General features: G+C 37.2%; 1 protein-coding gene across 1 annotated transcript; it reads right to left on the reverse strand.

The window, feature by feature from the left end:
* Window positions 1-443: 443 nt before the first annotated feature.
* LOC149181373 (uncharacterized) lies at window positions 444-956 on the reverse strand. The gene has a single exon (XM_089414173.1). The coding sequence runs from the start codon at window positions 954-956 to the stop codon at window positions 444-446; it is 513 nt and encodes a 170-aa protein (XP_089270299.1).
* Between the last annotated feature and the right edge of the window lie 12,781 nt (window positions 957-13,737).

Genomic DNA, 13,737 nt, shown 5'->3' on the forward strand with positions numbered 1-13,737 from the left:
GTGGTATGCCAATTACGTTGCTAAGATAAAACGGTCTTCTTGATTATATGGATGAGGTTCTTATTTGTAGACTTTGCTAGACCGTTTCCTTGCAGATAGTAATTTGATGAATGCTTTAACACAATGCCATTCTGTAATGCAAAGTCATAGAGTTTCAAAGATGAAAAATAAGTTTCATTATCAAAAACAAGTGATACCAGAACATTGAAGCATGAGATGATATTCCATTGGAGGAAGCTGATGACCTCTTGGTCATTCACTTGTTTTAGCAGAACTGCCTCTGTCCACCGCATAAAGTAGTCAGTTGTTGTTAGGATATAGCGGTGTTGCTTTGATGAATGAGAGAAAATTTCCACAGTAATGTCCAGGCCCCACTGTTGGAATGGTTCAGTCACTACAACATGGCATAGTGGGGTTACTGATCTTCGTGTTCTTCCGGCACATCACTGACAGACCGGGCATTTGCGGGCATAGGCATGCACATCCTTGAATAATGTGGGCCAGTAAAAACCAGCTTGCATAACCTTGTGTGCCATGGTATTTCCTGCAAAGTGACCCCTAGCAGGTCCGTCATGCAGATCTTGAAGTACCTTCTCTGATTCCTGTGCCTCCAGGCACCTAAGAAAAACTCCATTATTGTGCTTTCTATAAAGCACTCCGTGCACCGACTGATATGCTAAGGCTTTTAGGTGAAATGCCCTCTTCTGTCTGATAGAAAAGTGAGAGGGTACGGTGCCATGCTCAAGGTACTGGTGTACATCTGCGTACCAAGAGGTTCCATTTTCTGTGGGGTTTGCTTGCCTTATTTCGTACATTTCAATCTCTTGCTCCCAACCGGTGAGCTCTTCTTCGTTCTCCAGAGCGTGTACTGCTTCAGCTGCAAGTATGCAGAGTCCATGTCCTTTGATTGTGTGTACTGGCTTGATTTCAAGATCATATTCTTGAAAACCCGTCATCCAAGTTCACACGTCGTTCTCCCAACTCTTGTTATACTAGAAACGTATGAACCACTGGGTGGGGAGCGAAGACTATGCTGTGGTTCTTCAGCAAATAGGACCTAAAGTGTTTCACTGCCTTGTAAACTGCATACGCCTGTTTGTCAATGGCGAGGTAGTTAAGCTCTGGTCCTTGCATGTTTGTACTCATGAAAGAGATGGGATGTTCTGTAATGTCCCTTAATACTAAATAATAAATAATAATAAATAATAAATAATAAATAATAATAATAATAATAATAATAAATAATAAATAATATAATACTAAAAAATAAAAGAAAATAAATAATAAACAATGAATAAAAAAATAGTAATAAATAATAATAAAATAATAAATAACAATACTAAAGCTCTAAATAAATATAAATAGAAATAAAACAAGAAAGCAGTAAAAAATCAGTAAAGCTATCAAAAAGTAAAAAAACAAAAGAAATAAAACAAGAAAGCAATAAAGTTGCATGTGGACACATGGAGTGTGTGCATGTGGTTCCCCTTCCAATGTTTGCTCTATTTAATAGATGGTGAGGAAGATGGGAGGCATTCCATCATTCCAAGATTCTATCATTCATTCTCTTGGGAGAATAGTGTTCTGAGACAAAGGATTCCTGGCAGTTGTACATTGATTGAGGGCTCGGGGGTGGCTAGTTGTAGCAGGATTTTGTGCAATTGAGCCTACAGTTGGGTGGAGAGTCGTCCCCAAGACTTTGTTGCAGTTAGCAGACTTCAACTAGCGTTCAACCCCGAAATCACAGATAAGTTGTCTCTACTCATAGTTTTGAAATTTGATGTTTATTAGTTAATAAATTGCATGTTGATTATAAATTATTTGATTAATCTAATTAATTACATGTTTTTTTTGGGGTTGTTACATGTTCATTTTAGTTTAATTGACTGTTACGAAGTTGAGCGTTACCTCTCAGACTTTTACAATATCATATTTGGATTAATCTTTCATCTTCGAATAAATGAAAATCCGAACACCAAATAATACAGACTTCAAACAAGTAAACAACTCTTTGGATGTCATGTTATTTGATTGTCCTTGTGTTGATGCCTCGAAAATCGCTGCATCAAAATCGGGGAAAACCACCCGGTTCAGACTGTAAAGGCAACTCCTTCTCCGTTTGGTGTGGTGGCTCTGACTAGATATAATGGGACCAGTTTCCCAATGATTTGTAAATAGGATGGATAAGTGATTGATTTTCTATTATCTAATGATAATGATGGATGATTTATTCTAAAATGCAAAATTATAAACAACTAATCTATCCCGGGAAATTTCCACTTTAGTGCAACTTTTGATGATCTTTATCTACAAATAGGCATATAGATGACTCCATTGATAAATAAAGACATTCATTCATATGATAATTACTTTTTTCAAGTAGTTGAACAAAGTAATAATTAAAACATTATTACACTATTCTTCATATATCATTGACATAAATATGATTGCAGGAATAACATTCCTTAAACATTCAATAGTGATAAGTACAAGGACTGCTATTAAAACACATACATATATCAAATGATAGCAAGATTAAATAAACGCTGAATCATATAAAAGAATGGAGCAAAGACATAGATAATAATACCATATGTATTTTGAATCCCTTCCGATATCAATCGCATTCTGATCCCATCTTCCAACTTAGAAATACTCTCACAAAAAGCAATAGTGCATATCTCATCAAAGTATTCTTCATTTAAATTCAGAATATAGGCCGAGTCTTCATACAAAATATATATCGAAAGTACAATAGTGCAACTTCCGATCCAAGTTTTATACAAAAATTGAGGACCCTTTGTAAACACATGAAAAGGTCTATAAATACTATCTAAGCTAACTAACTATTAAATAAAAATGCTATGAAGTGGTCTAACCAAATCATGAAAATCTTCTTGAAATAGACATGCTGGCAGTGGGTAGAATGATTCACTGTTTCGGCTGATTATCCTTTGGCTTGAGCTGGCATATAGCGAGCATTGGTTGCAATGCTGGAGGGTGACTCATACGTGAATGCAGTTGGGTTGAATACGTAGCATCATTGATTTCAGGAATCATGTAACCGATTGCATCGGTTAAACATTTCATTGCTACCTTTTGCCTATATGGTTTAACTAGGAAGAACCAAAAGGTGTCCCAAGTTAAACTTTGGATGCCTGCAATTAATCTCTCCTTCTTTTCCAATTCCTATTTGCATGTCTGTTCCAATGCTTTGGCTGATGGCAGTTTACTTGGAGTGAATTCTAAAATCAAATTAGATAGAGAAAGAGTATCGTTAATTAAATCAATCAAATTACCAGTCGCCGATCTACATCTTGAAGTTGCTCTCTCTGCTTTCATCAATTGAGATTGCCATTCTAGGAACAGAATTTCCTTATGTGATTCTAGAATTTTAGGCAGATTTGCAGCCTGTCCTTCATTGGATTCTTGCCAAGAAAGAAAGTTTGTTAATGTCTCACCGGCCTGCGCCAAATTCCATCTTGCATCAACTGATTTATCAATCATTGATGAAGAAATTTCACAGAGGGGCTCAGCAAGAGAAATATTGTGACATAGCAATTTTAATTGATTAATCAATGCCTTGTTGATCTGGAGAGCTTCGGATTTGAATTCTACTGCTTGAGGAAAACTTTTTAATTTTTCTATTTGTTGTGATAGTTGAGCGATTTGCTCATCTTTTGTTTTGCTCATTTATTCATTCATTGATTTTAGCTTGGCCAATGCTAGGGATAATTCTTTCTTCTGTTTCTGAACTGCACTTTGGTCTATCCTCTGCTTCTCCTTGAGCAATTTCTCGTTTAGCTGTTTGTTTGATTGCTATTGTGCTACTAACCACTATTCTAACTGCTCTATCCTCTGCTGCCTTTCGAATACCTGTGCTTCCAGTGAAACAATTGTCTGATATTTTTCTTTGAGTAAATTTCTAACTTCCGATGCTTTATCCATAGTAGCTACCGAGTATGCCCTGGCATATTGAGAGAGTTTTGTAAGGTCTTCGGAATGATTGAATTCCTCTTTCCATACCACATTAGCCATCTCCATCTGTGCAGGTAAAAGAGAAGATTGATCAAGCTTTCTCTTTTTCCTTTGTCTTTTTACTACAGCCCTATGCTTAGGGCTGTAGAAGACATCTAAAGGTGGTATTTCTTCTATATGCAAAACAATTTCATCCGATGGATCCTTTGGAATCATCTCTACATCCTTTTGACTCATGGGTGGGCCGTTGGTTCCTTCAGTTGGAACCGTATTAGTTGCTGTCTTGTGACCAGTTGTCACTTCAGGCGTGCTAAATCCCTGTAAATTCTCAGTATTGCTTATAATGGAATCGAACTGTTGCCATTCTTTAAGAAGCTTTGGATCAATCTGAGTATCTGTATCCATGAGTTGACTATCTTTTCCCTATTCTTCCTCTTGTTCTGGTGTTTTTCCTTTCTCAGGAACTTTTTCCACTGCAGGGGCTTTGTCAATAGTTTGCTGTTCAGTTTCGCTTGACTGGACTGTCAGGGTGGTAGCTAATAGGTCTAGAGGCAGAGTTTGCAACCTCTGGTCTCTAAGCATATTAAACGTTTCAAGCCCTTCATCTTGATACCTGATCCTGGCCAATGATTTTACCTGAAATAATGATTCAGCTGAGGAAAATAGGTCATCGAAGTCATCCTTTTCATGATCAAACTTTTTAAGTTTGGCTTGTTCAAGATCATTATAGGAAACTTTACTTGGATCATATTCCCTGTTAGGGATTGTGGCGAGATTCAGCGTTTGTATTTTTTCAACCTCCTTTTCTGCGTGTTTGTAATCATGAAGAGTGAAAACACCGCATCGCAAAGGGAATGTAAGCCATACTTATTTCTTAGAATTTCTAAGGGTTTTTGATGTCCCTTCTACTGTTATTTATTAAGCCAGTTCCTGAGCTAATAATTTATCAGGCACATATAAGGGAAGAAAATGGGGTTTGGTAAGGCTACCAAAAAGCCTTATATAAGTGAACTTGTCTTCTCTGAACCAATTACCTACTGCGGTCAAGTCAATCCCTGCTTCCTCGGAAATCCTGGGAGCAGGCTTATTAAAAATAGCATAATACATAGGCAACATAAAACCATTGCAAATTTTATACAAATGATTTTTGTAGTGAGCCTTCCATAACAATTGATGATAAATATGGATTGGCTTAGGGTCTTGGGGAGTCCATCTCCATCCGAGAATTGGATATTCAGAATTAAAGCAAATAGTATCCATAATATAAGCACTGTAATAGAAAAGGGGAATGGTTCTGATAGTTTTACGTGCAGTTGATCTGTATTCAAGAATTGCTCTGGCTAATTTATCGAACAAAACATTTGCCCAATCCATCACATATCCATTTATTGCAGCTTCCATTAGGGGGACCATTTCTATAGTGAATTTAGCAGAGTCATGTATTCCCCACATTCTACACATCATAGCTCCGACATAACAGTAAGGAGAAGCCAATGAGTCTACAGAGTACTTACCTGATGATTTGTGCTTGTGCTTTTCAGGGAAATGTCTCCACTGCTTAATCGGGGCTGATTCTGACTCATTTTCCTTTGCAAACGCCTCTAGGAATTCTTTGTTGTACCGCTTCTCAAGCTCAGGTAAGTGACACATTTTCCTTAGATCATCAGGCTGAAACGAGCCGAATATCCTCCCGTTAGTTGTGCAAAATGTTCTGTTTGAGACTGGGATTTCTTCTACCACCCAACTCACTACGTTAGTATATGATAAAAAAATTTCTCGTGTTGCTATCCTGTGAAGATAGGAACAAGATAACTCTTTAAGGGTTGCTTCCGATTTGTTACTTGAGTCAGTTGTGGCTTCCTCTGATACTTCCTTAGGCTCCTCTGCTTCTATTAGATTGTAAATGCTCTCCCAGCTAGTGTTTCCTAGACCGAGGCACGTCGTGTCTGATATTAATCATTTTTTGCTTGGTCTGTGATCTTTGGCTGGCTGAGCTACTGCTGCATGAGTTGCTGCTACGAATTTCTTTGATTTCTTTCCCATTTTGCTTCAAATCTCTGGTTTTAGCGGAATTCTGCACAAGCGATTGAAAAACCGTGATACAGAGAAACACTGCTAAAGACCAATATGATAATGAAAAAGAGTTACATCGATCAGCGAGTGATAATGGAATATAGTTAAAGATTGCCACAGATAAAATCTAAAGAAAAGACCTACCCTTAACTGCTTCACTGAATAGCCGTTTAACCTGTCAATAGTGGTAAAGAAGGTTTTAAATGCCCATCATGTCGCTTATATGCCGAATGATTCATTCAAGCGTGCCTTAGATTTCTTTGATGGATGATCAGTGATAAATCGCAAATCGGCGATCGATAACGTCAAGGGAAAGGCTTTAATGCTTTTTTTAAATATCTCCAATCACCGAAAGGTGATACAATGCATGCAAACCATTTAAATAAATTCTCGAGATGTGACCTCATTAATAAATCGCAATCGGGAATGGACTCGAGCTTTATTGTTTTGTCAATGTGATTTCGCCGATTGTCGATTGCGATATGCTTTATCGCATCGGAGGATTTGAGCCTACCTTCAATTATGTGTTGGCTTGTTGTTGTCATCGCCGATTTGCCGATTGTGATATGCTTTATCGCATTGGAGGAATTAAGGGGCTCCATTATATTGTGCTTGGCATTTGGCTTCTCCGATATCCGATTGCGATTGCCTTTTTGGATTGGAGAGAATGGATAAGGTTTGTTGTGGCTTTGCGTATGTTTCCTTTGTTATTGCGATATGTGATCTTCCGATCGCTTTATCGCAATAATGAAGAGTTTTATAATATTTTTTTAAAGTCACACTTTTATTTCCATTCAAAAGGCTTTTTAAAATGTTTCATATACCTTAAGCCTTTTAATAAGGGTTTTTCTCTATGATGGGTTAATACCAATTTTATTTATAAACACACAAATCTTATCTAGGTTAAATTAAAGGGACCCATTTCTTATTTAAATTTTATGTAAGGATTTTTTAAAGAAATGGGAGGTTGTTGTTTAGCACAACGCCTTGTTAAAGAAAAATCTCGCATTTCTTGAATTAAAGCTATGACTATTTCTATTTGGCACATCATCTTGACAACTTTGTTACGCTTTAGATATGAGTTCCTATCCTTTCCAAGTAAAATCCGGAAGTAAAATGACACGGGTATCTGGCTTTGTCTTTCCTCTGGTCTATTTGTCTAGGGTAGTCTTTCCACTACCCTGTTCCTTAAAATGTGATGCCTTATGAAGTTAATATTGACATCAAGGAGGGTTATGGTATTGTGAAAGCTCACCATATGGTACTTGCGAGCAACCGAATTTTACAATAGATTCTGTATCTATTCAGCTTATCGTATATGAGGATATCGGTGAAGATGATATACCGGAAACTATTTATAATATGATTTGTAATAAATTATGTTTCCTAAATTATGATGAAAAATATGCACCCTCTATGTTCCACGAATAAAAAAGATATATGGGTAGTAGAAATCCACATGGCATGCACTTAGTTGACTTGGAGAAAGCTTAACTTTCAACTCTGTTCGACTTTCTTTTGAGTTATTTTTGATAATTAATTAATAATTTAATTGTGATATATATATTTTGAATTAGATAATATGTAAACTTTCCATACAAATCAAAGTAAGTGTAGTGAAAACTTTGATTTTATAAAATATTTATTTATTATTAATTTTTTTTTGGGACTTACCCAAGCCAATGCCATTTAAATAGGCATGGTAACGTGAAACGTCATTTGTGTAAAGCCAACAATTGTGTTTTGCTGGACTCTTCGAATCCTCCAGTGTGTATCGCGTTATGACAAAACCTTAGAATGAGTTGTCATGTGTTGTATTCTCTTTCTTTTATATGAATCAAAAGTGTTTGTTTTGTTTTATTCGAAAAATTGTTTGTTTAAATGTGATTATGTGGTTAAGTAAATAAAGTGTAATAAATAAGTAAATTGGAAATGAAAAACTAGTGTTAAATAGAAAATTAATAAATTATAAGTTAGGTATTGAAATATTATTTGGTTAACGCTTTTTTTTTTATATATATATGAGTGTTTATTTTGTGTTTAGTAGAGTTGATAAGTACGAATAATTTGTTGGATAACGACTATGATAGAATTATGGTTTTTATTTTGTCTTTGATGGATAGTGAACTTTAAATAAGTAAATTAAATGATCTTAGTTGTTAAAATTGTCAAGACTCTTAGAAAAATTTGAAGTGGTAGTAGTACTCAAAACAAAGGATGGATTTTAAAAGTTTTTATCAAGATTTGACACAAAGATCAAGGGAAGTAAATGAAAAATTTCCAATGAATTTGACACAAAGATCAAGGGAAGTAAATGGATTATAATGATGAATTTTCCTATGAAATTAGGATCATGTAAAGGGAACATTTTTTTTTATAATTTTTTTGTGAAACATCTAAATTTTGTCTTATTATTTAAATTTTATTGATATATCTAAATCATACACTATGATCTCAGTTATGGTTTCAGTTAACAATTATGTCAACATGGGATTGTTGATTATAATGTTGGGATGAGGTTTCATGATATGATGATATAAGGATAATGATGCACATATTTATTTAGTTGTTACAATAATGGTGTTGTATGGTCATGAGGAATTTGATATGCATAAAGTGGCATAGGATTTGTGATGTTATGATATGACTTATGTTGACATGTGGTTCATTTATTATGTCATGTGATGATATGCCTTTGATGTTGATACATTGATGCAATAAATTAGAAGGATATTATGATGTGAATCATGTGGTAATTGTATGTAGATTTATGACATGCATAATGTTGCGATTAACAATGATGAATGGTCTCATGATGACATGCAAGACTAGGCATGTGGACTATTTTCTATGCTACTATGATGGTATAGCTAATGCATTGGTTGCACGTTGAGGTGTGACAATTGATAAGACTCCACAAATGGGCTGAGAGGGCAGGTTTATTTGATGATCTCATGCGAGCCCATACGCACGAGGGAGAATAAGTAACACCATATGGGTTGGGGACAAACTCAATCAACACTACATATGCTAGTGGTTCCTTTGTCTTGTGTAGCTCTTGATGGATAGCTCTTGAAGGGCTATGGAACCATCTTGAGGAGGCCAAGTGCCTGATGTTCTAAGCTAGGTGCCTATTATTAGATTGGGATGCTGAAGTCTGGTGGGGGTGTAAGGACTTCGATGCCTGGGGTTGTGCGCCTTAGTGAGTTGTGGAGGGAGTGGTCCAACCTTGCGAGATGCCCGGAGTCATTGAGTACCGTACTGGATGCCTACCTTGGGGCAAATGAGGTTTGAGTCGGGCGCAATCTTTGGGGCCAACCTTTGATCCAATTTTGGATTCTCAAAATTTCATCGAAATTACCAAATGTCCAAGATGGTCATTTTGAAATAAGTAATTATCGACAATGTAATAAAACAGGTGTTTTCGACCAAGATGGTCGTCGACTTAAGTTTAAATGTTACACATGAATATCGACATCAGTTTGACATTAGTATTGACATCAGTATCGACATCAGCATCACGTCAAAGCAAGACGTCATAAAAAACACAACAAGTTATGATTGTAATAGCTCTAAAGTGTTAAGAATGTCAAATGTCTAAAGTCCACTTTGTAAACCTTAAAGGATAAGAAATCCTAACGTAAAAAGGACTAAAAAACCTATATCTAAGGTCCTAGGTCTAAATCAAAATCCTAAGGACAAACCCTAGTTATCAAATGCAAATCTACCTAGGCTAAGGTGAGAAACCATGTAAAGGGGGTATAAAATCTATCATATGTTGAAAAGGGGTCATGCTAAACCTTGTCGGACCCTATGCTATAATCCTAATACATTAAGACAATGTATTAATGCATAAACTGAGGTGCTAAACCCTCTTGGCCTATTGTTTTGAAATCATTGTAAAACATTACAATTAAAACATTATACAGTCCAAACCGCAGGCAGAGACCGCGTCGGGGACAGTGATTCATGTGAACAGTTATGGTATTGACCGTCGGAGGTTAACCAAACAGTCAGGCTCCAAACCGCGTCGGAGGACATGTGAGCAGTTATGGTATTGACCGTCGGAGGTTAACCAAACAGTCAGGCTCCAAACTGTATCGGAACCGTAGCGGAGACCCAAACCGCCAGGAGAACCGGATCATGTGAGCGCAGAGACTTGAGGCGTTATCCGCCAGATGTCAGCACTGCAATCGCAGGGATAGCCACCAGCATGTGATCAGAACACTATTATCTTCCAGGTGAGAGTCGAACTGCCGCAGCACAGTCAGCGTAATCGTCAATGGATTTTGCCTGTTCATATGTGGAACGTTGAATCTTCCGCTCGGTTAGTTAGCCATCAGGGCTAAAATTATACCATATAGTTCTAAAGTGGGTTTTTGGATGCAAGAAGGGCGTTGTCTATTAACAACACCATTATCCAAAGACACTAGGTGTCATAACAAACCTGAGAGAGCTATGTTCAATGGGATTTAATATCTCTTCGAGGATATGAAGGGATTCAATTTGCCAAGTTTAACGAACTCCCCATATAAAAAAGAAAAGGATGTTTGGAGGAGTGACTTGAGAGGAAAGGAGATAGTGTTCTCCACTTCAAGATGAAGTGAACATTCTGGAGAACATATCAAATATGACTGGTGGAGAGTTTCTTTTTGCAGGTTATTGAAGGAGCAAAGGACATCCTTACTTGCATAGTTTCAATGTCGAAGTACGTTGATGATTGACGAGATCCACTTCGACTTTTCAAACTCTGTTCAGCCACCATATAGTCAAAGGTCCATAAAGCTTCAGTTCTTCAGTAATAGTGTGCAATTCATCCTCATCCTTTCTCAGTTGTTGAAGGATAAGAATCTGTATTCAAGTAGCCTTTTCAGGAGATGATCCATATCTGCAACATCAGTAGTGCAACTGATGATTCATTGTAAGCAATATTTCTCTTGGCTTAAGGAATACAATGGACACACATTTCTGAGGTGGACCCGGAGACGTAGTCCAGGAGGGACAAACTCCGTAACAAACTTTTGGTATTATGGTATTATTATGTGATTGATGTGGAATTAGTTAAATCTAAACATTCATAGATTTATACTTAAAATCATTTCATGTCTAAACAGTTAAATCACATAAACGAATAACTGTTTCAGTAACGCTTGCATTCCATTTTGTACAAGAACTAGAAAAGATCTTGGTAATTTCTGCATTCAGATCAAGTGGTATCGGAGCAGTCTAGCTCTTTTTCAAGTACAATATGGGCAAAAACTCCCGACAACAGCTAAGGCTAAAAGAACTCGAAGAGTTCAATCAGCAGTATAGGCAGGAAAATGCTGCATTATGGAGGATGGTGCAAGCGCTAGAGAGCAACAAGCAAAGCTTGCAATTTGAACTGGAAGAATTGAGGAGGAATCAAAGAGGAAGCAATCCTCTCATGAAAGATGCGGCTTCAAATAGCGAAAAGCCCATACTTTCTCTTCAACAGGAAGATAAAAGTAGTTCTTCTCTTTCATCCTCACCAAAGTCAGCAATGGAAGGCATTGGCTCTTTTTCCAAATCATTGGCTGAGGAAAAGTTTGATTCACTAACATCATCGGAAAGTGAGTCTGATGAAGTTTCTAGTCAGAAACCAATTGTGGTTCCTGAAAGCAAAGGCTTATCCATGATGAAAGCCATGGGATACCAAGAAGGTGAAGGCTTGGGAAGAAATGGACAAGGGAGGCTTCTACCTATCACGGTACAAGAAAGACCTAAGAATCTGGGTCTAGGATGTGATTTGATGAAATGTGACTATTGCGGGAAGCTTGGTCACATCGTTGACCAATGTTGGTCAATGCATCCTGAACTATTACCAAAGAAGCTCCAAGATAAAGAAGGTAAGAAACCACAATCCTCTAGCAATAATGATTCTGATAGTGACTTCTTTTATCAGAATAGGGTAATAGAAACAGTTAAGAGAATATATCCATGTACATTTTGTAGTAGTTCTTGGCACTGTGTAGAGCAATGTTGGAAACATAAGGTCTACAGCAAGAAAATTGGAGCTACAAAAAGTCAGCCATCAGAAGATGACAAGACACTTCAGGTAAAGAAGCAGTCAGGAAAAATTTTGCTTCAATCTGCAAAAGAAGCACCCAACTCTGAAAACTCAACAAGTACAAAGGAGAAAGTTTGTTAGAAATGCAAATTGTCAGGGCATGTCAAAGGCAATTGTCCAATCCTTCCAAGTGAAACAGCATCGACACCAGCAGCCCAGGATGTATCCAAGTCACCTGCTAGAGAACAATCAAATGCCAAATGGAATTGGGCAGATTTTATGCCATATGCTATATGAGTTTGTAAGAATTGTCTAGATCTAGAAAAGATGTAACTAGGTTCTAGAATTAAATTTTTCTTCAAAAAGCATTGTAATAAAACTTTTGGAGAACCAAAAGTTCTTTTTGTTGGGAGGTGTGATCCAATTTTGGATTCTCAAAATTTCATCGAAATTACCAAATGTCCAAGATGGTCATTTTGAAATAAGTAATTATCGACAATGTAATAAAACAAGTGTTTTCAACCAAGATGGTCGTCGACTTAAGTTTAAATGTTCGACATCAATATCGACATCAGTATTGACATCAGTTCGACATCAGTTCGACATCAGTACGACATCAGTTTCGACATCAATATCGACATCAATTCGACATCAGTATTGACATCAGTATCGACATCAGCATCACGTCAAAGCAAGACGTCATAAAAAACACAAGTTATGATTGTAATAACTTTAAAGTGTTAAGAATGTCAAATGTCTAAAGTCCACTTTGTAAACCTTAAAGGATAAGAAATCCTAAGGTAAAAGGACTAAAAACCTAGATCTAAGGTCCTAGGTCTAAATCAAAATCCTAAGAACAAACCCTAGGTGTCAAATGCAAATCTACCTAGGCTAAGGTGAGAAACCATGTAAAGGGGGTATAAAATCTATCATATGTTGAAAAGGGGTCATGCTAAACCTTGTCGGACCCTATGCTATAATCCTAATACATTAAGACAATGTATTAATGCATAAACTGAGGTGCTAAACCCTCTCGGCCTATTGTTTTGAAATCATTGTAAAACATTACAATTAAAACATTATACAGTCCAAACCACAGGCAAATATGGTGTCGGGGACAGTGATTCATGTGAACAGTTATGGTATTGACCGTCGAAGGCTAACCAAATAGTCAGGCTCCAAACCGCATCGGAGGACATGTGAGCAGTTATGGTATTGACCATCGGAGGTTAACCAAACAGTCAGGCTCCAAACTGTATCGGAACCGTACCAGAGACCCGAACCACTAGGAGAACTGAATCATGTGAGCGCAGAGACTTGAGGCGTTATCCGCCAGATGTCAGCACCGCAACCGCAGGGATAGCCACTGGCATGTGATCAGAACACTGTTATCCGCCAGGTGAGAGCCGAACTGCCAGAGCACAGTCAGCCTAACCGTCAGTGGATTCCACTTGTTCATATGCGGAACGTTGAATCTTCCGCCCGGTTAGTTAGCCATCAGGGCTAAAATTATACCATATAGTTCTAAAGTGGGTTTTTGGATGCAAGAAGGGCATTGTCTATTAACAACACCATTATCCAAAGACACTAGGTGTCATAACAAACCCGAGAGAGCTATGTAAACCATTAATTCAATGGGATTTAATATCTCTTCCAAG

Source organism: Pinus tabuliformis, chromosome 3_2, assembly GCF_031772625.1.
Source record: "Pinus tabuliformis cultivar Carrire ecotype Pingquan chromosome 3_2, CPIR1, whole genome shotgun sequence".
NCBI lineage: Eukaryota > Viridiplantae > Streptophyta > Pinopsida > Pinales > Pinaceae > Pinus > Pinus tabuliformis.

Bases quoted from the DNA above. Each gene is read 5' to 3' on its own strand.
- LOC149181373 (XM_089414173.1), bottom strand. From the start codon at position 956: ATGACGGGTTTTCAAGAATATGATCTTGAAATCAAGCCAGTACACACA.